The 26,684-nt window shown below is 54.7% G+C and overlaps 2 protein-coding genes across 2 annotated transcripts in view; one reads left to right on the top strand and one right to left on the bottom strand.

The window, feature by feature from the left end:
* Positions 1 to 7,459: 7,459 nt before the first annotated feature.
* SLC22A31 (solute carrier family 22 member 31) lies at positions 7,460 to 12,939 on the top strand. Its single transcript, XM_004377807.1, is given in 11 exon segments — positions 7,460 to 7,798; positions 9,404 to 9,507; positions 9,630 to 9,667; positions 9,670 to 9,783; positions 9,964 to 10,132; positions 10,272 to 10,489; positions 10,611 to 10,719; positions 10,848 to 11,062; positions 11,976 to 12,034; positions 12,037 to 12,089; positions 12,627 to 12,939. Coding segments are annotated over 11 exon segments (1,731 nt in total).
* Positions 12,940 to 13,750: 811 nt separating this feature from the next.
* The window catches only part of CDH15 (cadherin 15), a 16,940-nt gene continuing 4,006 nt past the window's right edge, over positions 13,751 to 26,684 (bottom strand). The window contains exons 2-14 of the mRNA XM_004377766.1: positions 24,781 to 24,939; positions 23,875 to 24,030; positions 22,476 to 22,620; positions 20,216 to 20,376; positions 18,887 to 19,015; positions 18,145 to 18,330; positions 17,380 to 17,633; positions 16,959 to 17,101; positions 16,578 to 16,814; positions 16,134 to 16,373; positions 15,571 to 15,707; positions 15,127 to 15,294; positions 13,751 to 13,951 (exon numbers count right to left, since the gene is read on the bottom strand). Of these exons, the coding sequence (XP_004377823.1) occupies positions 13,751 to 13,951; positions 15,127 to 15,294; positions 15,571 to 15,707; positions 16,134 to 16,373; positions 16,578 to 16,814; positions 16,959 to 17,101; positions 17,380 to 17,633; positions 18,145 to 18,330; positions 18,887 to 19,015; positions 20,216 to 20,376; positions 22,476 to 22,620; positions 23,875 to 24,030; positions 24,781 to 24,939 (2,316 nt within the window). The remainder of the gene's footprint in view (positions 13,952 to 15,126; positions 15,295 to 15,570; positions 15,708 to 16,133; positions 16,374 to 16,577; positions 16,815 to 16,958; positions 17,102 to 17,379; positions 17,634 to 18,144; positions 18,331 to 18,886; positions 19,016 to 20,215; positions 20,377 to 22,475; positions 22,621 to 23,874; positions 24,031 to 24,780; positions 24,940 to 26,684) is intronic.

The following is a 26,684-nucleotide window of genomic DNA, read 5'->3' as shown; positions in this document are numbered from 1 at the left end:
AAGGGAGTACTTTGGTTAGAGACCCAACAACATCAGACAACAAAAGGAGTTTAGGACACAGAACAGCATTAGCCAGAAACCAATCTAGGTAAAGAACTCTCAACAATAAAACAAAGCTAAAAGACTAAAAATGAGGAAACAGAGACGTCAATCTGTAAATGATGACAATATCAAAACAATAAAAGGGGGAATAAACAGTGTAGGTACAGAACTTTCAAATGGAGAGAAAGTCAAGACAATATCAAGTGTTAAAAGACTGGTTCAAACTTAGGAAGATAAGGGTAAATTTCAAGGCAACCACAAAGAAAATTAACAAACCTACTCATCAGAATAAAGAAGAAAAACATAAAATCTCAGTAAACGCAAGATCTATAATAATGAAAGAAAATCCACAAACAAAAGGAACTCAGCACAGGAAAGTAAGAGAAACAAAGAAAACGTAAGCACTACAAAAAAGCACAACGATATGACAGCAATAAACTCATACTTATCGATAAGTACACTGAACGTAAATAGTTTAAACGCACCTGTAAAGAGACAGAATGGCAGAATGGATAAAAAAGCATGAACCATCAACATGCTGTCTATAAGAGACACACCTTAAGACATAAAGACATAAATATATTAAAAATAAAAACATGGAAAACAATATATCAAGCAATGGTAACAACAACAACAACAAAAAAAAGAGGAGTGGCAATACTAATTTCAGATAAAGTAGACTGTAAGACAAAATTAACCATAAAAAACAAGAAAGGACAGTATATAATGATTAAAGGGACAATAACCTTAATAAATATCAACACAACCAACAACAGCGTTCCAAAATACATAAACTCTGACAATACTGAAAAGAGAAACAGACAGTTCCACAATAACAGTAGGAGGCTTCAACATCCCACTCTCGGTAAAGGACAGAATTCTTGAAAAAAACAAAGATACAGAAGATCTAAAGGCCAAAACCAACCAACTTGACCTCACAGACATATACAGAACACTCCACCAACAGCAGCAAAGTATACATTCTTTCTCTACGCACATGGAACATTCTCCAGAACAGACCACATTTTAGGCCATAAAGCAACCCTCAATAAAATCCAAAACACTGAAATAATACAAAGCATTCTCTCTGATCACAACTCCATAAAAGCAGAAATCAGTGACAGGAAGAGCAAGGGAAAAAAATCAAATACATGGAAACTGAATAACGCCTTGCTTAAAAACAACTGGGTAATTTAAGAAATCAAACAGGGAATCAAATAATTCCTTGGATCAAATGAGAATGAAAAGACATCATACCAAAACCTTTGGGATACAGCAAAGATAGTGCTCAAAGGACAATTTATAGCAATAAACTCACACATCAAAAAAGAATGGGCCAAAATCAAAACGTTAACCCTACAATTGAACAAAATAGAAAGAGAACAACAACAGAAGCCCACAGCCACCAGAAGAAAGGAAATAATAAAGACTAGAACAGAAATAAATGAAATAGAGAACAGAAAAAAACAAAAGAAAGAATCAACAAGACCAAAAGTTGGTTCATTAAAAAGATCAACAAAATCGACAAATCATTGGCCAAACTGACAAAAGAAAAACAGGAGAGGAAACAAATAACCTAAATAAGAAATGAGATGGACATTACAAGAGACCCAAATGAAACAAAAAGGATCATAACAGAATACTATGAAAAACTGTACTCCAACAAATTTGAGAACCTAGAGGAAATGGATAAATTTCTAGAAACACCCTACCTACCTAAACTAACACAAGCTGAGATAGAAAATCTGAAAAGCCCAATAACAAGAGATTAAAAAGATAATAGAAAAAAACTCCCAACAACAACAACAAAAAAAAAACACCCTGGCCCAGATGGCTTCACTGGAGAATTCAACCAAACATTCAGAGAAGAGTTCACACCAGTACTATTCAAACTATTTCAGAGCATAGAAAAGGAAGGAATATTTCATACTTTCCTATGAAGCCAGCAGACCCTGATACCAAAGCCCAGCAAAGACACCACAAAAAAAGTAAATTACAGATAAATATCTCTCACAAATATAGACGAAAAAATTCTCAACAAAATTCTAGCCAGTAGAATTCAGCATCACATTAAAAAAATATATATACCACAACCAAGTGGGATTCATACCAGGTATGCAAGGATGGTTCAACATTAGAAAGTCAATCAACGTAATCCACCACATAAACAGAACAAACGAAATGAATCACATGATGTGGTGGTTAAGACTGTGTGTCAACTTGGCTGGGCCATGATTCTCAGTGTTTATATGTGATCACTCCCATGATTGAATATGCTGTGAGTACCCAATAAGATGAAAGGGAGTTTCCTTGGGGGTGTGGCCTGCATCTGAATATAAGCAGACGTTCTGGCTTTTTGCTCACTCTGGATCCTTCAGCTGCCTCCTGTTCGTCTGACGTCCAGTTCTTGGGACTTCAGCTGTCAGCTTATCTGCTGAACTTGGGATTCGTTGATCTTCACAGCCTGTGAGCAGAGCTCTGCTCTCTGACCTGCCAATCTTGGGTCTGCCAGCCCCTGCAGCTATGTGAATCAGGAGAAACCTTGCAGTCTTGCCTGCCAATCTTGGAACTCGTCAACCTTCACAGCCTATGAGCAGGAGCCCTGCTCTCCGACCTGCCGATCTTAGGCTCGCCAGCTTCTGCGGCTGCATGAATTGGGAGAGCCTCTACCCTGATCCACAGACTTGGGACGTTCTAGCCTCTACAATTGCGTGAGCTGTTTCCTTGATGTAAATCTCTCTTTATATACTTATATGCTTTACTGGTATTGCTTCTCTAGAGAACCCAGCCTAAGACACGTGATCATCTCAATCAATGCAGAAAAGGCATTTGATAAAGTTCAACACCCATTCCTGATAAAAACTGTCAATAAATAGGAATACAAGGGAAATTCCTCAACATAATAAAGGGCATCTATACAAAACAAACAGCCAACACCATTCTCAATGGAGAGAGGCTGAAAACATTCCCCCTGGGAATAGGAACAAGACAAGGATGCCCTTTATCACCATGTCTATTTAACATTGTGCCCAAAGTCCCAGCTAGAGCAAAAAGGCAAGAAAAAGAAATAAAGGGCATCCAAACTGGAAAGGAGGAGGTAAAGCTATTCCTATTTGCAGATGATATGATACTATACATAGAAAACCCCAAAGATTCCACAATAGAACTACTGGAACTAATAGAGAGATTCAGCAGAGTAGCAGCATACAAGATCAACATACAAAAATCAGCTGGATTCCTATACACTAACAAAGATAACTTTGAAAAGGAAAGCAAGAAAATAATACCATTTATAATAATCCCTGAAAAGATAAAATACTTAGAAATAAATCTAACCAGGGATATAAAAGATCTATACAAAGGAAACTAAAAGACACTATTGCAAGAAACCGAAGGAAACCTATGTAAATGGAAAAACATACCATGCTCATGGATAGTAAGAATCAACATCGTGAAAATGTCAATCCTACCCAAAGAGATCTGCAGATATAATGCAATCCTGATCCAAATACCAACAGTGTCCTTCAATGAGATGGAAAAACTAATCACCAACTTTATATGTAAAGGAAAGAGGCCCTGGATAAATAAAGCATTACTGAAGAAAAAGAACTAAGAAGCCTCACACTACCTGATCTCAGAATCTATTATACAGCCATGGTAGTCAAAGCAGCCTGGTACTGGTACAACGACAGACACATAAACCAATGGAACAGAACTGAGGATCCAGATATAAATCCATCTACCTATGGTCAGCTGATCTTTGACAAAGGACCGAAATCCATTAAGTGGGGAAAACACAGTCTTTTTAAAAAATGGTGCTGAAAAACTGGATGTCCATCTGTAAACAAAATGAAACAGGATCTATACTTCACACCATACACAAAAACTAACTCAAAATGGATCAAAGACCTAAATATAAAACCTAAAACAATAAAGGTCATGGAAGAAAAAATAGGGACAATGCTAGGAGCCCTAATACATGGCATAAAGAGAATACAAACCATAACAAACAATGCACAAACACCACAAGATAAACTAGATAACTGAGAACTCCTAAAAATTAAACATTATGCTCATCAAAAGACTTCACTAAAAAAAGAGTAAAAAAGGCACCTACAGACTGGGAAAAAACTTTGTCTACAACATAACTGACAAAGGTCTAATCTCTAAAATCTGTAGAATACTTCAACACATCAACAACACAAAGACAAATAACCCAGTTAAAAAATGGGCAAAGCATACGAAGACACGTGTCACCAAAGAAGACACAGAGGTGGCTAACAGACACATGAGGAAATGCTCACAATCATTAGCCATTAAAGAAATGCAAATCAAAACTACAATGAGATACCATCTCACTCCAATTTTACTGGCACTAATCAAAAAACCAGAAAATAACAAATGTTGGAGAGGTTGCAGAGAGACTGGAACTCTTATGTACTGCTGGTAGGAATATAAAATGGTACAACCAGTATGGAGAACAATATGGTGCCTCCTTAAAAAGCTAGAAATAGAAATACCATACAATCCAGCAATCTCACTCCTAGGAACATATCCTAGAGAATTAAGAGCTGTCACATGAATAGACATATGCACACCCATGCTCAATGCAGCATTATTCACAATAGCAAAAAGATGGAAACAACCTAAGTGTCCATCAACAGATGAATGGATAAATTATGGTACATACACACAATGGACTACTACGCAGCGATAAAGAACAATGATAACTCTGAGAAACATCTCACAACAAGGATGAATCTGGAGGCCATTATGTTGAGTGAAATAAGTCAATCACAGAGGACAAATATCGTATGAGATCACTATCATAAAAACCCAAGAAAAGGTTTACACACAGAAAAAACAATCTTTGATGTTTATGAGGGAGGGAAGGGGTGGGGAAAGGAAATCACTAACTAGATAGTAGACGAGTGTTAATTTTGGTCAAGGGACAGACAATACACAACGTAGGGGAAGTCAGCACAATCTGACCAAGGCAAAGTCATAAAACCTTCCTAAACACATAAAACATCTTGAGTGATTGAGTTAGTGGGGTTGAGGCTGGGGACCATGTTCTCGGGGGGACAACTAGGTCAACTGGCATAAACATAGTTCATAAAGAAAATGTTCTATCCTACTTTGGTGAGTAGCATCTGGGGTCTTAAAAGCTTGCGAGCAGCCATCTAAGAAACATCTATTGGTCTCTTCACATTCAGAGCAAAGAAAAATGACGAAAACCAAATAAACAAGGAAAATATTAGTCCAGAGGACTAATGGACCACATGAACCACAGCCTGAGTCCAGAAGAACTAGATGGTGCCCCGCACCACCACTGACTGCTCTGACAGGGATCACGATAGACAGTCCCGGACACCGGGACAGAGAAAAATGTAGAACAAAATTCAAATTCACAAAAAAAGAAACAAAAAAAAAAACTAGACTTACTGGTCTAACCGTCTGACAGAGACTGAAAGAACTCCTGAGACTATGGCCCCCGGACATCCTGCTAACTCAGAACTGAAGACACTCCTGAAGACCACCTTTCAGTCAAAGAATAGAAAGGCCTATAAAACAAACAGTAACACACGAGGAACATGCTTCTTAGTTCAATCAAGTATACAAGACCAAATGGGCAACACCTGCCCAAAAGCAAAGACAAGAAGGCAGGAAGGGACAGGAAAACTGGACGAATGGACACAGAAAATGTACAGCAAAAAGGAAAGGGGGAGAGTGCTCAAACATTGCAGGGATTGCAACTATTGTCACAAAATAATTTGTGTATAAAATTTTTGAATGAAAAACAATTTGAGCTGTAAACTTTCATCTAAAACACAATAAAATTAAAAAAGCAGAAATTAATCAATTTGAAAACAGAAGGAAAGTGTAATTGATAAATTAACCCAAGAACTGGTTTTTCAGAAATAAAATACTAGCAAGTACAACTCATTAAAGTAATAGCTCAACACGGCTAACATTGATCTTTTAAAAAATACAAACAGAAGACTTTTTTTTCACATGATAAAACATACACATCACAAAACAGCAATGACTCTATAGAAAAATTCCCATTCAAGTGAGGACTAAGGGTCTCAATGAGCTCCACTATTATTTAATACATTTCTGGAACAAATAACCATTGCAATTAGACAAAAAGCAAGACACAAATTGTAGGATAAATATTTGGAAAGCAATGAAGCAAAATCGTCATTTGCAGATCATATGTCTAGAAATCACAAGTAAATCAAATACACAGAATCAGTCAATAGACCAAATGCAAAATAAAACAAAACAGCCAGTTAGACCAATATAATTCAAGTACAGAGCCCATTCACAAGGCAAAAGATACCAAACTATTTGCAAAAACTCTTGAGTAATCTGTAAGATCTACTGTGTTGTACTTTTCCTCACAAATGCCACTGTGAAAACGAAAAGCTGTAAAAGTCACAACGAGACCTACCTTGTTCTTGGATGGGACGGAAAAAACAACAGTGTAAAGGTGTCTACCCGTGTAAAGATGCCCATCCAAAGTAACGCTGAAGTTTGTCTTGCAGAATAACCCTGAGATCATCTTCAAAACTCTGAAAACGAAGTCAGGAGAAGGGCCTTTATCCACCGACAGTCACCCGCACACCGCAACCGCTCTTTCCTGGTCTGCGCGGCCGGGTGCAGCGCGCCGGCCAGCCGCCGGGGAGCAGTGACGGGCGGACTCGGGTTTTCCGGGGGCTCGCGGATTGTCCTGGAGCGTCGCAGGTTGTCGGAGGCAGTCCTGGGAAGTCGCGGCTTGTCGGAGACTGTCCCGGGTTTTTCCGGGGCGCCCCGGGTTGTCAGGTGGCGTCTCAGGTTGTCCTGGGGCGCTTTCCCCGCCCGCCCGCGCTCCCGGTCCACTGAGGCCCCGCCCATACCCGAGGGTAGGCCGCGGCTCTCGGTGAGCCCAGATGTCAAGGCAGTCAGGCGGAGGCAGCAAGGCCCGGCCTCAGGCCTTCGAAGGGCGGCCAACGCGGAGGGCACGGTCGGGGCCGGCGGGGACGGGCGGGGTGCCCACCACGCCTTGGAGAACCGCGGACGACGGCGCAGCCGCCGGACGACGCCTCAAGGCCCGGCACCTGCTGCTGATGGCCTCACCGGCCCACGAAGGGCCCTCGCCGGCCCCACCCACTTCACTGTGGCCCCGCCCCTCCGGCGGGCCTTCGCCTGCCCCGACCCACCTCCGACCCTCTGAGCCTAGCGCCAGGCATCACGCCTTCACGTCCGCGCCTTCTCTGGCCCCGCCCCCAACTTCCCTCTTCTACCCTCTTTGTGCCGCACCTTCCAAGACCTCGTCCCCGGCTCGGCCCGAGGTACTGCTACCCTCATCTCCAAGCCTTTCGTGGCCCCCCTCCGGGCCCCGCCGGCAGCCCGAGGGCGGAGACGGCGCGGGATGGAGCAGGAGGTGCGGGCGCTGTTCGCGGCGGGCGGCTTCGGGCGGGCCCGGCTCCTGCTGGCCGCCGTCTCGTGGCTGCCGGGCGTGGCGCTGGGGCTGGTGGTGAGCTTGGAGCTCCTGCTCACAGCGCGACCGGCGCACCATTGCTGGCCGGATCCTGCGCTGCTGCCTCCCGCGCTGCGCGCCCTAGACGGGCCCGCGCTGCTCCGGGCGAGCGTGCCGCGCATCGGGCCGGCGCGCGCCTGCAGCCTCTGCCTGCTGCTGCGCTACCCGGAGCCCGGCGCCCCGAGCCCAAGCGCGGCGCCCGCGCCCAACGGCACGCACCCAGGTGCGCCCGCCGCTGCTGAGAGGAGTGGGGGTGGGGAGGCAATGGGAAGGACATAGGTCAGCCTGTGGGCCGCAGCGCCCAGACCTTCTGCCGACCCCGCTTCTCTGCCTTTGGTCTAGTGGGGCTCTCACTTTAGGGGGGTCGCCCCTCCTGGGCTGACGGCTGGGGAATGGGGGCATCCTGGCCCCTCATTGACTTGAACATGTGCCCAAGGGTGGGGAAGGCTTTCCAGCCCCGTGAACCACACTCCCGGACTCCTAGTTGGAACCCAAAGAGGCTAAAGTTTTGAGGAGATGGCTGGGGTGACAAGCCTGATGGCAGAACCAGAGGGTAAGGGATGGGGGGTGGGGAGCTGTCCTGGAAGCAGGGCCTGGAATTCGCTTCCACACCACAAACATCTTGAGCAATGCCTATGGCTTTGGGCTGCAAGTGTTGGGTGTCTGGACTCCATTCCCAAGACAGGAAGCACTGGACCAAGGGAGCGAGAGGTCAGTTCAAGGCGGACAAAGGTAGACCCTGCATCTATCTTTAGGGGCTGGATGGGAGGCAGGGGAGCCATGGGGGTAGCTCAGTTGTCCCTGTGAGAATTGATGAGGGAGGGGGCACTTGGGGCCTCCGGTCCCCTCTTCTTCCCTGCCCACCCTGCCTGCTCCCTTTGGCAGCCCTCACCCCTACTCCCAGGAGGATTAGTCCTTAGTGTGGAAACAGGAGCAGGTTGCCACATCTTGTGCAGGTGCCTGCCTGGAGCCCTGACACCTGCCGGGCGTCTCCCCAGGCCCTGTTTCTCTATGCCACCTTAACCCTTCCTCCTGCCTGGTATATTGACTGATGGATGCCCCACCATCTTTCAGAAACAATCTCATTTTAAAACAAAAACTCTGGCATAGCATAACCAAATATAGTACATTTGGTGAGAAGAGACAGAAACTCAGAAAACTGGAGGTGGAAGGATTGAAAAGGTCAAGGGCCCTTGCCCAGGCAAAGCACTTGAGCATGCTCCAGGGAGTCCCTCTTGAAACCAGCAGGGCCAGGGCAGAGGAACTGAGGAAGTGCTGGACAGGCGGGGCAGGTGGTTGGAGGCCAGGGCTCATTTCTGATGCCTGTCTTGGAGCTGAATCCTCAGGGGGGTGGGGGCAGGTGTGTCGTGTGTATAAAGCCAGTGTGTCCCAGGGTTCCCTTACCCAGCAGGTGGGAGTTAAACAAGGTTGTAGACAAGGACCAGCTGTGGGGGTAGGAGACGGCTGGAAGAAGGCTGGGATGAGACCCCTACCTACAGACCCCAACATGGGGAGGGAGGACCCCACCCACACACCCCTGACTGGTCCTGGGACTGCATGTGCGTCTCCTGGGGACCCCAGGTCATGACCACCTGGGGACCTTAGACCACCAGAGTAAGGAGACTTCACTGAGTGACCTTGACCAAGTCTCTCCCCTGTTTCCTGTTACTTTTGTCTCCAGGGAAGGGTTGGAGCAGGACATCTAGGACCCCTTCCAGCCTGGCACTCTAGGCCTCCTTGTATCTCTCTGTCCCTAGCACAGGGGGAGGGAAGGGTCCCAGTTCTTAGAAGGGCTTGGCTGGCTAGCAGGTGACAGATGGCCTGTGTTCCCTGCAGTGGGACCTGGTGTGTGAAAATGGCTGGAAGGTGCCTCTGGAGCAGACGGGCCACCTGCTGGGCTGGCTACTGGGCTCTGTCCTCCTGGGCACGGGCTGTGACCTGTAAGCTACTGTCCCTCCCCTCAGGGTGGTAGCCAATGGGGTCCAGCTCGACCCTGTGTCAGAGGAAGGGGAGATCTCTGGGCTGTCCTGACCATGTCCAGCTGTGTCCCTATTGCCCCCAGGTTTGGCCGCTGGGCTGTGTTTATGGGCTCAGTGGTGCTGGCACAGTCCTGGGTGCCAGCGAGGCCCTGGCCACCAGTTTTCCTGCCCTTCTGGCCCCGCAGCTGCTACATGGGGGCGCCCTGGCGGGGGCCTTCCTGGCTCTCTTTGTGGCACGTGAGTATGGGGAGGGGCTCACGGGGGAAGGCCCTTCCCAAGGAGAAGGCCAGGCACGGGTATGGTGCCCTGTGGGCCTGAAGCTTGCTGGCCCAGGCAGCTAGTTGACCCTTGGGCTGGTATCTGGCTCCTGGGGGGACAGGACAGCCCTCCAGCCCTGGACAGAGCTGTTGTCCCCAGGCCTGGAGCTGTGCGACCCCCCGCACCGCCTGGTGTTCTCCATGGGCGCTGGCCTCTTCTCAGTGGTGGGCACCCTGCTGCTGCCCAGGCTGGCCTTGCTGGCTCAGGACTGGTGCCTTCTGCAGGGGCTGAGCACCCTGGTGATGGGCATCTTGCTGCTCTTTTGGGGGTAAGTGTGGTGGGAGGCAGAACAGCAGCCAATGCAGGAGCCAAGTGTCCATCCCTCTCCCTCCCTTCCACACTGGGTGCGTGGCCATGGGAGAGGGTCACAGAAAGCCTTTGTTAAGGTCCCACCCCTTTGGGCCCAGGGAGGGGGCACTGGCCTCAGCCACCACCGTGGGGAGGAGTCAAGGGAAGGAGGAGGGAGCAGCTTGGGGACCATGGCCACTTCCCCCTTCCACTGCAGGTTCCCAGCCCTGTTCCACGGGGTAGCCTGCCCAAGCCAGGAAGATCCTGTGACACTTTGCAGAGGCCAGCGGCATGGACCCAGAGGACAACTCCCCGGAAGAGAACTCCCTGGCAACAGGTAAGGAACCTGCCAGAGGAAGGAAGTGTGGTGCCTGAGGATGGAGGCAGGGATTTGGCACCGCCAGGGCAGGGCCCACCCTCACACACACACATCCCCTCCCTGTATCCCCTTGGCACAGAGCTGGACCTGTTGTCAGCAGGGAGTTCTCAGCCCCAGTACTACTCAGTCCTTGAGCTCCTGCACACCCAGGTCACCTGGAGAAACGGCCTCATCCTGGGCTTCAGTTCATGAGGAGGGGGCAGGGCGAGCATGGGCTCAGGGTCTATGCCTTCCCCCGCCAGGGCAAGGGGTGGAGAGGTGGTCCCCAAAGCCGCTTGTGTCTGGCTGGGCCCAGAGCTTTGCCCCCACCCCCTAGGCTGTTCAGTGGGGGCATCCGTGCCAGCTTCCTCCGTGGCCTGGTCCCCAAGGAGCCATCCTTCTACCTGTCCTACTTCCTGGCAGCTGGCATGGACACGACAGCAGTTGTCATCCTGCTTCTGACTGCAGATCGCTGGGGTCGCTGCCCTGTCCTGCTGCTGGGCACCCTGGCCACCAGCCTGGCATCCCTGCTGCTTGTCTCTGGGACCTGGTGTGAGTCCTCAGCTGGGCAGGCTGTGCAGGGTCCTCACGTTGGGGCGCAGGCTGCCCATGTTGGGTGAATCTGAACGTCAGGATACACAGGGGCAGCTGTCCCCACCCGGGACGCTAGGCAGGGACACTAGGTGGCAGTTGAAGCTGCACAGGGTAGACATGCAGGGTGGTGGTGTCGGACAGGCAGCTGTTGTTCTTTTTACCCCATCTACCTCCTGCTCATACACTTGGGAAAACTGAGCCCCAAACATGGGAGCCAAGAGGATCCTACTTGGGGAGGTAAATGCAGGGGCCCTCTGTGGCACCTGCCTGCAGCACAAGGTGCAGCAGGAACCTCAGCGGCAGGTGTGACAGGTCAGGGGTCAGGTTGAGGGGTCATGAGTGAGCACTGCCATGTCCCGTTGCTGGTACTGGATTACAGAATGTGGGGGGAGGGTCCCAGAGGGCACACCAGGCCAGCCCTGATCAGTGACACACAGGTGGGGGACAGGGAACCTTGAGGGGTCCCCAAGCTGTTGGAAGTGGGCCCCGAGGTTCAGTAATGTGTGATGGGTCAGCAGGAAGGGGCAGACCTGAGGGTTAGGCTGGAGCACGCCCAGCCCAGGGCATAAGGAAGCACGGTCTCTTGTTCAGAGTGCTCAGGATTTCAGGATGGCAACGCCAGAGCATTAGCCAAGTGTGGGTCCTCCCAGGTGCAGGGCCCTGTGGGGACCCAGGTCACACACCCTGAAGCCAGTCCTGGGTGACACCAGCCCTGGGTAGACACTGCTGAGGCACAGGCTGCAGCTTGGAATCAGGAAAACCTCCTTTGAACCTGAGCCACAGTGGAGTCCCAGGCCAGGTCCCTCGGAGGAAGGAGATGGGACTGGGGAGGCCGTTGTGGGCAGTATGGGAGCCCTCTCCTTCTTCCCAGACCTGCCCCTCTGGACCACGCTGTTGCTCTCTGTCCTGGGGCTCCTGGCCTCCCAGGCCATGTGTCTGCCCTCAGCCACCTCTTTGCTGCAGAGGTCTTCCCTACCATCATCAGGTAAACTCTGGGCCCACACTGGCAACGCAGCAGCCCAGCTCCTGACCACCCCTTCACACCTACACCAGGACTCCTGCTGGCCCACCCCCATCATCCTCCCTGCCCCCTAACATCCCACCCTCTGCCTGAGATTCTGCCATTCAAGTTCCAATGCTGAATTAAACATTGCCCGCCTCCTGGGGTACAGGGACACTGGTCAGAGGAGGAGCTGGACGAAGCAGATCAGGAACTTGGGAAGGGATGGGGGTCGTGAAAGCTGGAGGGAGAGTAGAATTTCGGGGAGGATCATTTTGTACTTTTCTAACTTAAAGAACAAAAACTTCCAGAGCAGGGAGGAGCAGCTGTCTCCAAAAAGTAATTTTGCTAATTTTTCTCTTGAACCACCCAACCTTTGGCTCTGCTAAGGGCTGACCCCTCCCCAAGCCCCGGAACTTCCCTTGGAGCAGTTGCCCACAGACACTGGGAGTCACATGTGTCCGTCTGTCTGTGGGGGGCATCAGCCTGTCCCGCATGCTCCCACCACACTCCCTCCCACAGGGGGGCCGGGATGGGCCTGGTGCTGGGTGCTGGGTTCCTGGGCCAGGCGGCTGCACCCCTAGCCGATATGCACGCCCGGCACAGCTTCTTCCTCCAGCACGTTGTCTTTGCCTCCTTTGTGGTCCTCGCCCTGCTCTGCATCCTGCTGCTGCCTGAGAGCCATGGCCGTAGGCTGCCCCAGATGCTGCAGGATGCTGAGGCCCTCTGCTGTACCCCATTCTTCAGGGGCCGCTGCCTCTGCTGTGGCCCCCCAGCCTGCACTAGGCTGACCATGCCCCCTAGATGCACTATTCCTGCCTGGTGGTCCCCTTGAGCCATGAGGAGGGAGATAGCAGTCAAGGCGCTGGACAGACACGTCCCACCTCTGAGGCCCATGTATCTGTGCTGGAGGAACCAGAAGGACGGTATGAAGGTGTCCCTGCCAGGCCCCTCGCTCCTGTGGCCTTGGAGTCTCCTCCCTGACCCACACCTATCAGGTGTGCAGGATAAAGGTGACCTTGGAACTTGGTGCCCTGGGCTGGAGGAGCTTCATCACACTGAGCCCCAGGGCCACGGTCCCCCAACCTCCCAATTAGGTGCAGCCTCAGACAGCCTGGTGCTCCAGCCCTGGCTGCCTGTCAAAAGGGCAGGGGGCCGAGTATCTGGGCAGTCCTGCCTTAGGCCCTGGACTAGCCAGAACCTTGTCCTGGGGGTGAGGCCGCATCACCCCCCTGGAAACAGAGCAGTTCTGATGCCAGGCTCACACCGGAGAGACTAGCACCTTTTAATTCAGATCTGCTGCGGGTGCTTCTGTCGTACAAAGATGGGGCAGATGTGGGAGAGGGCTGTGCTGGCCCCAAGTCACCACTCTCCCCACGCTGGGTGGGGGCACGCCGCCTCTGGCCACTACCTCCTTCCTTCTGGTGTCCAGAGTCCCCCTGGGAAAACGAAATGCTGGGGGAGGGACCCAGGGCCCTCTAGCCACCTCCCACCTGGCAGGGGTGGGGTGTCCCATCAGCCCCGTCAGACGGCCTTCTGTGTCTGGGCATGGTGCTGGCAGGAGAAAGCACCTGGGGTGGCTGTGCCTGCTGTGCCAAAGCAGCAAGACCCCACCCTGCTCCAGCAGACACCAACACACGGCCACCTCACTGGTGCCCATACATGTCTGCCAGCTGGGCAAAGCGGGGTCCCCAGTCCTGGAGATAGTCATAGTCCTGGTCCTCATCCCCCAGGCTGGACAGGATGGAGCTCAGCGTCCCTGCCACGGAGCCATCCCCCTCGTAGTCATAGATGAGGGCTGTGTCATAGGGTGGCACGCTGGGGTCACCATCTGCAGCCTCCAAGCCCTGCAGAGTGGTCACAGAGACTCAGGGCCCATGAATGGGGCCAAGGGGTGCCCCTCATTTCCCCAAGTTGGGAGACTCAAGGCCATGTATGGGGCCAGCGGATACCCCCATCTCCCCAAGCTGCGGCTACTCAGCCAACACCCAGGGCAAGGACACGGAACCCTGCTTAAGGTTGGCCCCTTTCCTGGCGGTCCTGGATGAGGAGAGGAGGGGGAGGGAGGGCAGCAGAGGGCTGTAAGTTTTGTGCAGTGTCCCTGAGTGTGGATGACAGCAGGGTCACTGTTGTGAGCCTCTTCTCGGGATGCAGATTTGAGGGGAGGAGGGTCCCTGTGGGGCTGAGACCCACTACCCTGCTTCTCCTGTGGGCTCCTTCATGAGTCAGTCCCTTGGTCCTGCTCCCCTTCACTCCCCCGCCCATGGAAAGTGGCTGGCTGGCTATCCCCCATCAGCACCCTTGTGTTCTCTTCAAAGCGGAAGCCTCTCTCCACTGAAGCCAGAAATCCAGAGGCATCCTCGACACTCCCATCAGCAAGACCCACTGGTTCAGCCTTTTAAAGGTTTGAAAACCTGCCAGTCTCCACCTGCACCTGTCCCCCATACACAACACCCCCTCTGGCCCCACACCCTCCTAACAGGGACATGCGAGTCTGCCTCTCAAGGGGTGGTTCGTGGGGCCAGGTGCTTCCCTGAGCCAGGTAGTGTGCTCCGCTGGTGCTGCCCCCCGCCCCCCAAAAGTGATTCCGTGCTCTGGTCACTTCCCGGGCAGACAATATCACAGCGCCCAGAGCGGCCACGTGATCTGTAGACAGCGAAGAAAAAGACCTGGAAACGGCCACCGTGGAGGACAGGGCCCTAGAAGTTTTATGGAGCGTGGATGCGGCGGGTAGCCACGTCTAACCTCTCGAAGCTCTAAAGCAGCACCGGGCGCCGCTTCACTTCACAAGGAGTAGTAGCGGCGGCGGCCACACCCCTAACCAGGACACTGCTTGTCCTCGTCAGCACCCCGAGGAACGCGCTTCAGGGGGGCCGTGCTATTCCACCGGGCGCTTCCACTCCCTCGCGGCGGCTGACCCAGCTCGGCCTGCGCTCTGCGCGCGCTCACGTCCGCCCCGCCTGGCCGCAGGGGACGCTCAGGGACAGTTTGTGCCCTCCCCACCCGCCCCAGGAGCACCTACGTCGCGGATGAAGCCGGCGATGTCGGCGGTGCTGGCGGGCAGCAGACGGGGAAGCGGGCCGGGCAGGCGGCCGGACAGGGCATCGTGATGCAGCGGCGGCCGCCTCAGAGGCCCGCCCAGGGCCGCTAGCTCTGTGGGATGGCGCAGCTGGCTGAGGTCGTAGGCGTCCTGTGCATACGAGGGGAGTGGAATTGAGCCCCGGACCACAGAGGGCGATTCCACCCGCACACTTCTGGGAGAGCCTGGGATGGGGTGCCGGGGGAGTTGTTTTTCCGAGACTCCTGGAAGTTTCCAGAGTCATCGTCTCCAGGGCTAACGTGAGTCCCTTCTATGGAAGCCCGGGGTGCTTCTTGAGAATCGTTCCCAAGACTCGGTACTTCCCAAACCACCGCACTCCACACACCCCTGTCCACTTCCGGCCCTCACCTGGCCTCAGGCCCTTACCTGGTCCTCCTCCCCGCCTCCCTGCTCGTCGTAGTTGAGGATGTTGTCCCGGAGGTCGTCCTGGAGCCCATGCAGCAGTCCCTTCTCCTGCGACCGCCGCCGGCAACGCGCCAGGAGGGCTACCAGCAGGATGAGCACTGGGCGCGGGGTGGGGAGATGGGGAACACGTTGGGGTCGCCGCGGCCGGGGAGGAGGACTTCCGGGGGTCGCCCGAAGCGAGACTTCTGGGAGCGCGGAGGGGTAGGGCGTCCGGGGACGCGGCGGTCTTGTAGGAGGGGCTGGGGCTGGGGACTGGTCCCGGCAGTCGAGGTGGTCCGGGCGTGGGGAGGGTCTGGGGCAGGGGGAGGGAGACTGGTCTGGAGACGTCGGGGTTCCGGGAGTGCGGTGTGTGAGAGTCTAGGGAGCGGGGCAGAGTCTGGGGGTGCGGGCTGTTGTTCATGGTCTGTGGGCACCAGGGAGTGAGTCTGGGGCGCGGGGTTGGCTCTGGGGCGGGGTGGGGAGGTCTAGGGGCTCGGAGAGGGAGGGTCGGGCGTGGTTGGGGCAGGGGTAGTCCCAGCACTCACTGAGCAGCAGGATGACGCTACCCAGCACTACGAGTAGCGCGCCCAGGCTGACGCCCGTGCTCCCAGCGCGAAGGGCTGCGGCCCCGGGAAGGCAGGCGCCGTCGGCGGCGCAGCGGCACACGCTCACGTTCAGCGGCTGCTCCTTCTGCTGCGGCGGCTGTCCCGAGTCGCGGAGCAGCAGGCTGAGGCGGTGCAGGCCCTCGGGGAGCCGGTGGCGCAACCGCAGACGCGCGTGGCTCACTGGGGAGTGGGCAGCCGTCAGTCAGCCTCCAGGCCCTCCGGCTTGCCTCCTCCGCCCCGCCTGTAAGGGCGAGCGCCCAGGTGGGAGTCCAGGATTCTGAGCCACAGTTTCCCCACCTATAGGCTAGGCATACTCAGTAATCCCGCCCCGCTAAGCGGGTAGCCCGGCGGTGAGTGTCCATCGCCCCCACGGCCGAGTCTCACCGTTAACCTGGCTGATGCTCCAGTTCTGGGCGAGCTCCGGGGTTCTGGGGCTTAGCTGGAAGTGGAAGGGGGCGCCGTGTGGGGGCAGATCCTCATCTGTGGCCCCCAGGAGGAGGCCAGTGCCCCGTGCCGGCTCACTGCAGAGGCTGCCGGCTGGCGGAGCCAGCACCGGCGCGTGGTCGTTCACCTCCAGGATCTCCACGGACAAGGTGCCGGTGGCCGTGCATGGCGGAGAGGCTGCGGGGGCAGGGCTGGGTTGGCTTGGTGCCCCACCCGGCCTACAGCACGCAGGCCCGCGCGCTCACGGCCAGGGCACAGCCCCATCCAGAACTAGGCAGGACTTCTTGCCAGGGTGAGAACCAGAGACTAGCTGGTGCTCACCATCATCGCTGACCAGGATGATGGCTCGGTACCAGCCGTCCTTGAGGAAGGGGGAGGTGGGGCTGAGCACACGCTGGGTCTGTATCTGGCCAGTGGCGGCATCCACTTGAAGCCAGTCCTCTGGGTCATAGTCCTTGGAGTAGCTGTTGGCAACAGTGGGGGGGAATGGGAAAGGGCATGTCTGAGCCTGCACTGGGGAACCCAGGAATGTGGCCATGCATCCCAACACACACACCTGAACACACACCAACCCAATACACACACCCCAACACACACACCTCAAACCCTCAGAACCACACAGCCCTCTGCGCAGGGTGGCACCCGCACACCCTCAGCACCTCTTGTGTTCCTGGCCTGGGGCATAGGGCATTGCTGGCCCCATAGCTCCCCTCTACCTCTCCCAAGGCCTCCCCACACACACCTGAGCCTCTGCAGCTGCTGGGTGTCAGGGTCGTGGGCAGAGAAGGTGGCCACAGGGGTCCCTGGGGCCGCCCCTTCAGCCAGGCTGGTTCGGAGTGGGTTCTCATGGAAGAGGGGTGCCTCGTTGATGTCCTGCACGTGCACACTGACGATGGCCTGGCCTCGTGTGGTCCTGGGGGCAGCCGCCTGTAGCGGGGCCTCGTTCTGCACCGACACTCGGAGCTGGTAGTGCTCGTGGCTCTCGTGGTCCAGGGGCTGGGGGACCGAGCAGAGGTGGGCTGACACTCAGGACCAGGCACCAATGCACACGGGGGCTTAGGACTGGGTACCCACTGCACACAGGGGCCCAAGGCAGCCATGGGCAAGGGGAGTAGCCACAGTGGCTCCGATCAGGAAGGCCAGGGCTGCCGCTCCCCAGTCTGTCTGGAGAGCCCCCTACTTTATTCCCTTTTTTAACCTTGAACAATAAAAACTAAGCAGGAAAATAAAAAGCACAGAAAATCATATAAAGTAGTAAGTACCAGGATGAATCTGTTGGTATGCACTATATTTTTACGCACTAATCGTGTAGAAAGCACACTGTAACTCACACACAGGCTTGTGTACCCCCCGCCCGGCCCTGTTGACCTATGGTCAACCCCAGTCCTGATGCTGCACCGTGTTCCCTCCCTCTATTCTCACACAGGCTCTGAGTGGGGCTGGGGTGAGGAGTGCGGCTAAGTCCCTCCCTCACTCAGTGCCAGCAACTGAGAGCTGGGGTGCTCACCTTCACTACAGACAGGATACCCTCGTTGGTCCTGGGGTCCGTACGGACGGTGAACTGTCCATCAGGGTCGCCCTCCAGGATTGTGAACCTGGCCGCCCAGTTGGGGGAGCCAGGCAAGTCCCTGTCCTGCACCTCCAGCCGACCCACGTCCACGCCACTGACCGCCTCCGTGGCCTCCAGGAAGAACTGGCAGAGGCCAGGCCCCATTACCCACCAGGGCTGGTCCAGCAGATAGCTGTGGGTCGGGCTACCTTGGGGCCCTGGCATTCAGGACCCCCTCCTAGGCCTGGGCCTCCCCTGCCCCACCTTCCTGTCTAAATGCTGCCCTTCCTGCAAGCTCCCCAGGAGCCTCCCCTCAATGTCCTCTCTGATTTGTCAGTTTTGTGAGTCGCTGCCCCCCAGCGGCCCCCGTGAACCCTCTATCTGTGCCCTGGAGGGTGGGGCTGGCCACTCTCCCCCAACCCCCAGTGAGGGCCTAGGGAGACTTGCCTCCACACTAGTTTTCAAGAGCCCCAAAGGGCTCAGCAGTGGCCTCCCCTTAAGAGCCTAGCACCTTGCTCCCTGCAGCTCTATGTCCACACTGCCTGTGTGGACCTCTAGTGTAGACATCATCCACCTGGACATCTACCACACAGGCCCCCCCAGCCCCCAGAGCACCCCAGCCTGTGAGCCCTCTTTCGTCCCGGCCCAGAGCTGCAGAGCGATGGGCAGCCCCAAGCCAAGGCTGGGGGTGTGGCAGCACCTGGTCCCTGGTGAACTCAGGCGCGTTGTCATTGATGTCGTCCAGGGTGATGATGGCTGAGGCCGTGGCCGTAAGTCCATCCCCAGACATGTCTGCCACCTGCAGGCTCAGGTTGTACGCAGTGACCACCTGTGAGTAACAGCACCATGAGGAGACAAGAGCCCACAGGGCACTGAGAATCAGGACTACCAGCCCCCTGGGATGGGGTTGGCCCCTTGCAGAGCCCTCCATGGCCCAGGCATCGCGCCTGCATTCGAGACAGGCAGAACACTCACTGCCTGGTGTGAGTGAAGACGTTCCGGGGCCTGGTGGCCTCACGGGGACAAAGACATCTGACCAACCATGGGTTCATGCCTGTCTATTGTGGGTGGGGTGGGGGTGAGCTCAGCTGTATACTGGATAAACACTTAAGGAGCACTGACTGTGTGCAGGGCGCTGGGGGCCAAGCTCCAACCATCTGGGCCCCTGCCCTGGGAGCATGATATAGTGGAGGAGAGAGAGACAAATGGACCACACAGCAGAATGCCAGGAAGCCATGGGGAAACTGAGGAGGGCTTCCTGGAGGTGGTGACACACAGGTAGGCACTAAGCCAGGTAGCAGGGGCTGGAGGGGATCTTGGCAGGAGGAGGCACGTGCAGAGGACAGACAGATGGCAGGCTACCAAAGAATCTGCTATTCTGGAGGGGAAGGGCCAAGTTGGAGCGGTGTCACAATGAGGCCCCAAAGGGGCAGGAGGCCCTCAAGAAAGGCCTCTCCTTCCTGCCAAGCGGTCTGTTTGGGGTGACTGGTGGGCAGGGGGAAACCCTGGTGGCGTAGTGATTAAGAGCTATGGCTGCTAACCAAAAGGTTGGCAGTTTGAATCCACCAGGCGCTCCTTGGAAACTCTATGGAACAGTTCTACTCTGTCCCATAGGGTCGCTATGAGTTGGAATCAGGTTTTAACCGGTGGACAGGGACGAGAAGACTCACCCAGGCATAGGTGGAGGGCTTTCACGCCCTTTTTTGATCTAATCTCACAAAACCTGTGAGGTCTGTAGAGACATTGTGCCCGGTTGCCAAGGGGAAACTAAGGCCCAGAGAGATCAAGAGACCATCTACAGGAGGCAGACAGTTGGCTTGAGCCAAGTCTGGGTCCAGAACCCATGCCCATGAGTATTTAGCAGCACTCAGCTCCCCTCCTACAGTGGGAAGTGTTCACCACGGTGAGCAAGGCTGGGCACAGGGATATCCAAAATTAGCTGCCCAACACAGCAGGTGAGGATGGCCTGGAGGGCAGGCCCAGCTGCACGGGCGCGGAGCTCCCACACTGGCTGGCCCACAGCCCTCACCTCGCGATCCAGACCCACTTGCACAGTTCGGATCTCGCCAGTGCGCTCGTCAATGCTGAAGAACTCAGGGCTGCCCTGCGCCAGGATGGAGTACCGCAGTGCCGCGTTGTCCGTGTCAGGGTCATCTGCATCAGTGGCCTCTGCTCTCATCACGAAGGTACCTGGAAGGACAGGGTGCGTGGGGCCAGTGTCCAGTGAGGGGGTCGCAGGGCCGTACATGGGAGGTGCCATGTGCAGTATCATAAAGCCTTGTGCTATGGATTGAACTATGTTCCCAACAAAGACGAGATGAAGTCCTAACCCCTGTACCTGTGAATGTGACCTTGTTTGGAAATCAAGTCTTTTTTTGGAGGTGTTAACAATGTCACACGGAGTAGGGTGGTTCCTAATCCTTCCTATATGCCTGGTGTCTCACAGAAGAGGAGAACAGACATTGGGACAGGGTCACACACACGGAAGAAAAATGCTGAAGGAACGCCAAAGATCACCTTCAGTCACCAGAAGCCAGGAGAGAAGCAAGGAACAGTTGCTCTCTCAGAGCGCCCAGAAGGAATCAATATAGCGACACCTTGAATTGGATCCCAGCCTCCAGAACCATGAGAGAATAATTCCCGTTCTTTAAAGCCACCCACTGTAGGGTTTTGTTACAGCAGCCCAAGGAAACTAGGACACCTGGCTCCCGCCATGAACCCCAGTGGCCAGTTCTTCTTGTCATTACTCACATCACTAAGGCTAACTGGAGGGACCTTGAGCCATGCCCCAACTGCAGGATGCTATTGCCACCTCCCCACAGACCACCACCCACGCCCAGGGCCCACCTCTGGCCTAGTAGATGTGACATTGGAGACTTAGCCTGACTCTTTTGTCTGGGGAGGTGGGGCGGAGGGTCTGACACACAGACACGCAAGAGCTGACACCACTGTCTTCGACCAGACCATGGAAACAGCCTGGAGCAGGGCTAAGTGTGCTGGGGTACCTGGAACCTGCCTCCCCACAGGCTGGAGAACCCAGCTGGCCCTGATCCCTGAGAGGTGGGAGCCCTGACCCCCAGGAAGACAGAGGGTGCCAGCCACAGGGTGCCCTTGTGACACTGCCCGGCCCACCTACACTGAGGCAAGCACTCACCCACAGTGACAGCAGCCAGAGCTGGACCTGTATCAGAGGGAGGGCCCCCAGGGATGACAGGCTTCTCAGCCTGGTCCACCCCAGGGGAGCCATGGAGGCAGGAATCCTGCCCATCTTTCATTCCTGTTCCTTTTGTGGGTTCTGACCTGGCCCACCCAAGTGCATGGAACACAGGTTTTCGGGAGGGAGAGAGGAGGGAAAGAAGGAAGGGAAGGAGGATAGAAGGCAAGAAAGAGGGAAAGAAAAACGAAGAAAAAGGGTAAAGCAAATGTGAAAAACGTTTAGGGAGTCTCTGTGACACATGCATGGGGATTTTTTTTGCAACTTTTTGCAAGTTTGAAATTACGTCAAAATAAAAAGTTAAAAGAAAAAATAGTCATTTTAAGCCTTGAAAAACAAAAAATAGGATGCCATAAACTAAACATCAGCAGCCAAGGAGGGCCCCAGCTTTTGCCATTAATCCAGTGCTTCCTAACCTGTGGAAGCACAGGACTTTCCTGGGATGTGAGCTAAACACCTGGGGCCAGGGTACAAGTGAGGTCTATACTGCCCTGGGAACAGAACCAGGCCAACTGCCACTCTAACACGCTGGGACCAGCTGGGTGTGCACTGGCTTCCTGCCTGCACAGGCTTATGAAGGACAGAGGGGTGTGTTCCATCTGCAGTCAAAACGTGAACTCAAGAAGCAACTAGAGGGAGTGACTGCTTCATGGGCATGGAGGGTTATTTTGGGACGATGGAAGTGTTTTGTAACTAGAAATCGTGGTTGTACAACATTGTGAATGTACTAGATGCCACAAAATCATACACTTAAAAATGGCTAATTTTGTTACATGAATTTCACTTCAATTAAGAAAAAGAAAAGAAATAAGCAAAGTTTTGCCATCTACTACTCCTGTCTGTATTTCGGAGGTTTCTGGGGTTTGAAATTTATGATGAAATGGGAAGTGGCTTGTGTTGGCTTGTGGAAACTCCCTAAGTCCTGAAGACTCTTACATGTAGACCCTTTGAACGACCTCCAAATTCTTGCTTATGGGAATTTCTGGACTTCCGACCTGCCCACAGCCCCTGCCGAAGCTTCCCTCCCTGAGCTGGGAGGCAGTGGGCAGCCAGGTGGCCAGGCTTCCCGCCTCACCTGGGGCAGTGCCCTCCAGCACACGGCCGGTGAACACCTCCTGCTGGAAGACGGGCCGGTTGTCGTTCTGATCCACAACCACGATCTCCAGGTCCGTGGGATCCTCCAGGGTGGATCCACCCAGGTCCAGGGCAAAGGCCCTTAGCTGGTCAAGCAGAACGCAAGGGCTGGCACTGTGGTCCCAGTGTTGGTAGCTCTCACAGGGTCATGCAAACGAGGCTTAGCCTCAGCTAAAAACCACCAACCTATATAGGTGTGAACTGGCACTGGGGCCAGGGCAGGTGTTATGGCACATGAGAACTTCCTCTGAAGAAGAGTCTGCTTTCTCTTAGCAGCAAGGTGGCCAGCATGCTTCCCCTCTTGCCTTGGCTGCCAGAGAGCTCATAACTACACTTACTTTCTCTGTAATGTTTGGCTCCTTTTGAAGTTTAATTCCCCTGTGCATGTAAAATTTAACTTAAATTATATTGCCTCCTATCTTAGTAGAGAACAGGCATGACATAATTTCCAAGTAAAAAAGATACAAATAGATTTCTGGAGCCATGGTGATGCAGTGGTTAAGAGCTCAGGCTGCTAACCAAAAGGTCAGCAGCTCGAATCCACCAGCCACTCCTTAGAAACCCTATGGGACAGTTCTACTCTGTCCTATAGGGTCGCTATGAGTCAGAATCAACTTGACAGCGATGGGTTTAATACCTTTTTGTGTAGGTAAACCAAGAGCTTGCCCTTAAAAGTTTGGAGGAAGATTTAGGATACATAGAAGGAAATTTAACTTTCTGAAAAAGCAAAAGTGGGAAGCCTCCTTGTCCCAGGCCAGGCACAGAATGACATTTCGAGAGTGCAGGCTGGGGTTGGGAGGGAGCTAGGATGCAGTTCTAGGCTCCACGAGGTCTCGCCTCCTTGGCTTCACACCCACTTGGAGTTTGGCTCTCAGTCCCCCACCCCACTGCCCTTCCTCTCAGACCCTAGAACCCCAAGCCCTTCAGGGGGCAGGTTCTGTGATCCTCCCCTGGCTGTCCCACCATGAGAATCAAGGGAGGTGTCACTGTGATTAGACAATGTTTAGGATTCTTCATGGCAGCCCCATCCCCACCAAACACAACCAGGATTAATGGGAAGTTGGCTGTAGGTTAAGGGGGCTACAACCGGACTGATGGTGGTTTCCTGGGAAGGCTTGGGCTGCTTAGGGCACACCTTGGCATCCAAGGCGGCCTGCCCTGCTGCAGTCTTCCCAGAACCAGTCCTCCCTGGGGCCTCAGTTTGCTCATCTGTTCAATGGGGACAGCAGTCTGGAACACCTGCTTCCTTGTGTCCTAGGTCCCAACCCTCCTCCCTCTCCCCATTAAGCAGTTTGGATCCTGGGAGGTGGCAGAGGCAGGACTCTAGGGCTGGAGCCCACCCTGAAGCGGTCAGTCTTTTCACGGTCCAGCATGGCGTTCAGGAACACCTTCCCAGTGAACTTGTCAATGGAGAAGACGCCCCGAGGCTCCTTGTCCACGCCAGGGCCTTGGATGCTGTAGATGACACCGCCCAGTGGCTGCTTGTCTGACTTGATCTGTGGGGGGGGGCAGGTACAGACATCAGGGTGATGTCTGCAGCCCCCAGGCCCCTTCCCCAGCAAAGAGCAGTGAAGGTCCAAGGTGCCTCGAGGGCCAGGGGTGGGGATGCCCCAGAACCCCATGGGAGCTGTGTCCCAAGCATGTCCCATCCTAAGGCCTTTCTCCCAGGGTACCACACCTGGGGTCCCTGGACCCTGTTCTCTAGGGATAGATTTTGGGTGTGTGCTTGAAGGTAGAGGCACACACGTTACAGGTTCAGCTAACATATATCAGTGTCTGGTAAACAGACAAAAATCCTTCCCACAGAGAGCTCCTGCCCTGCTGGGAAGGGTGTATACTAGGGGCATGTCCAACCAGGGGATGTGTCCACCCAGGGAGCATGTGTCCACCCAGGTGTGTTTACCCAGGAAGTGTCTACCCAAAAAGTGTGTCCTCCCGGGGAGTGTCCACCTGGGGAGCACCTACCTGGAGAATGCCTACCTGGGATCACATCCCCAGTGGGAGGCAGGTACCACCCACCCAGGGTGTGGGGCCCCAAGGGTGATGCAGGGTGAGTCTCGACCCCCTCTTAGGCTCAGACTCAGACCAGAACCCTGAGTGGGGGGCCTCCTGCAGTAGGCTGTGCCCTCTGGCACAGCTCCAACAGGAGGTGGAGGGGCCCGGAACTCCTAAACAGCCATGTGGGTGTGGGGAGGCCCTCAGTGCGCAGCCTTTGGGACACCAGGGACAGCCCTGCCTGCCCTCACCTGCACCAGGGGGAAGGGGATGCGCTTGTGGTTCTCGGACACGCTGATGGGAGGGATGACCCAGGCTCTCCGCACACGGCCCAGCCCGGGTGTCCGGCGCCAGGGGAACAGGGTGCTGGGCCTCCATGGCCCAGGGATCCCTCTAGATAGGCTGAGGCCCTGCAGTAGAAACAGACAGCAGTCACATGACCAGTACCCTGCACCCTCCTGGCTAGGCCTGCTGAGGGCTCTACCAGTGGGCCTAGAGGAGGTAGTACAGTCAGCCTCGGGCCAGGGAGAGGCTGGGCTGGGAGACCAGACCCATGAGCTAATTACAGGGCCCCACTGCCTCCTTGGGGCCAAGACCAAGTAGGCCCACCCCTCAGAGCCTGTGCAGCCCACTCCCTGACATGACTGCCCTGCATCTGTCCCCTCCCCTTACCAGGAGCCACAGAGCCCAGGATCCATCACTGGATCGTTCTCAGGCCCTGTCTGTCTATTGAGCACCTGAATGAGGAGGGACATGCCAGATTCTATGCCCTTTCTTGGGAGACCTGCAGTGCCAGGCTGCCCCTGCCTGGGTACTGGGTCCCACTGGTGTCCTGAAGGGTTGAGGAAGCTCAGCTGCCAAGCAGCCGGCTGAAGGCCTTGCCCTGCCTGGCCAGCTGGGTGCAGAAGTGGGAGGGGAGAAGGCTCAGTGGAGGCAGAGGGCTGGGGGGAAGCTGTGGAGGGACAGAGGTCAGAGTGATGGCAAATGCAGCTGTTGGGAGAAATGGCTGGGCTGGGGCTGCAGCAGCCCCTCCTAGAGCCCTTTGTGGCTAAGAATGTGGGAGACAGGAAGGACAGCTGTGTGCCCCCACACCCTACTCCCTGGGGGAGACACACACCCCAGGCCCTGCCCCATGGCCAGGCTAAGTCACTGCCCAGGCCTACACTTACTGCTGGAGGGAGGGTGGGAGGGCACCTCACCCTTTGCAGCACCCTGTCCTCGCTCAGAGTTGGACCTTGACTCTATTGGCAGAATGAGGAACAGCAACAGCATCCAAATACAACCACTGCCTCCAGTGGGCCCCTGAGACCCCCAGCAGCAGCTTCCAGCCAGAACCAGGGCCGTTCCAGGTCAAGTGGCGCTTCTGCCAGGCCAGGACATGCCTGCCCAGGTAGGAGCCTTTTGTCACCATCAGCAGTGACAGGGCTGGCTCTTGAGCACTTCCTGGGGCAGGTCCTTTGCTCAGCACTGTGACTGCATTCTCTATCTCCCCCATTCTGTCTCTCTATTCCCCTACCCTCTGTCTGTCTGTCTCTGTCACTCTATTCCCCTGCCCCCACCGCCCTCCTGTCTCTGTCCCTCTCAGTCCTCACAGCCCCACCGGGAATCGGGGTGGGGGGGAGGCAACACCCTCTCTTCACAGCTCTGGAAAGTGAGGTCCAAGAAGGCCAGGCCGTGTAACCAGGCCACACACAAGAATGTCACAGAGGCGAGTTGGTGCTAGGTCTAAATCCCACCAGAGGGGACTGGGCTTCATCACACAGAGCAACATGCTCTCCAGGAAGCTCTAAGTGATGAGGTCTTGGGTCCTTGTCCTGGGGATCACTATGGGGCTGGCAAGACCTCAGGGCACTATCCTCTGACAGAAGTTCCTACCCTCTCCTGCAGCCACACCCCTCCCCATCCGCCCCCTCCCTGCCAGCTGCTTGGCTGGTGCTGGCTGCCTCCCCAGCTTGGCACGGGGCCCAGGTGCAGCCAAGGCAGAGCCTGGGAACCTGGGGTTCCTGGCCTGTCTGCAGCCCAAGTTCATGAGGTCAGTGGAAGCCACAGCGCCTTGGCCAGGCCCCTCCCTGATCAGAGGCTGTGGCCAGTGAGGGTGGGCTGGTGGGGCCATTGCAACTTCCGGCTCTCAGGGGCCTTTGTGGAACCTGCTCTT

Source organism: Trichechus manatus, unplaced genomic scaffold, assembly GCF_000243295.1.
Source record: "Trichechus manatus latirostris isolate Lorelei unplaced genomic scaffold, TriManLat1.0 scaffold00053, whole genome shotgun sequence".
In the NCBI taxonomy this organism is placed as follows: domain Eukaryota; kingdom Metazoa; phylum Chordata; class Mammalia; order Sirenia; family Trichechidae; genus Trichechus; species Trichechus manatus.
This window is presented reverse-complemented; position numbering and strand designations above follow the sequence as displayed.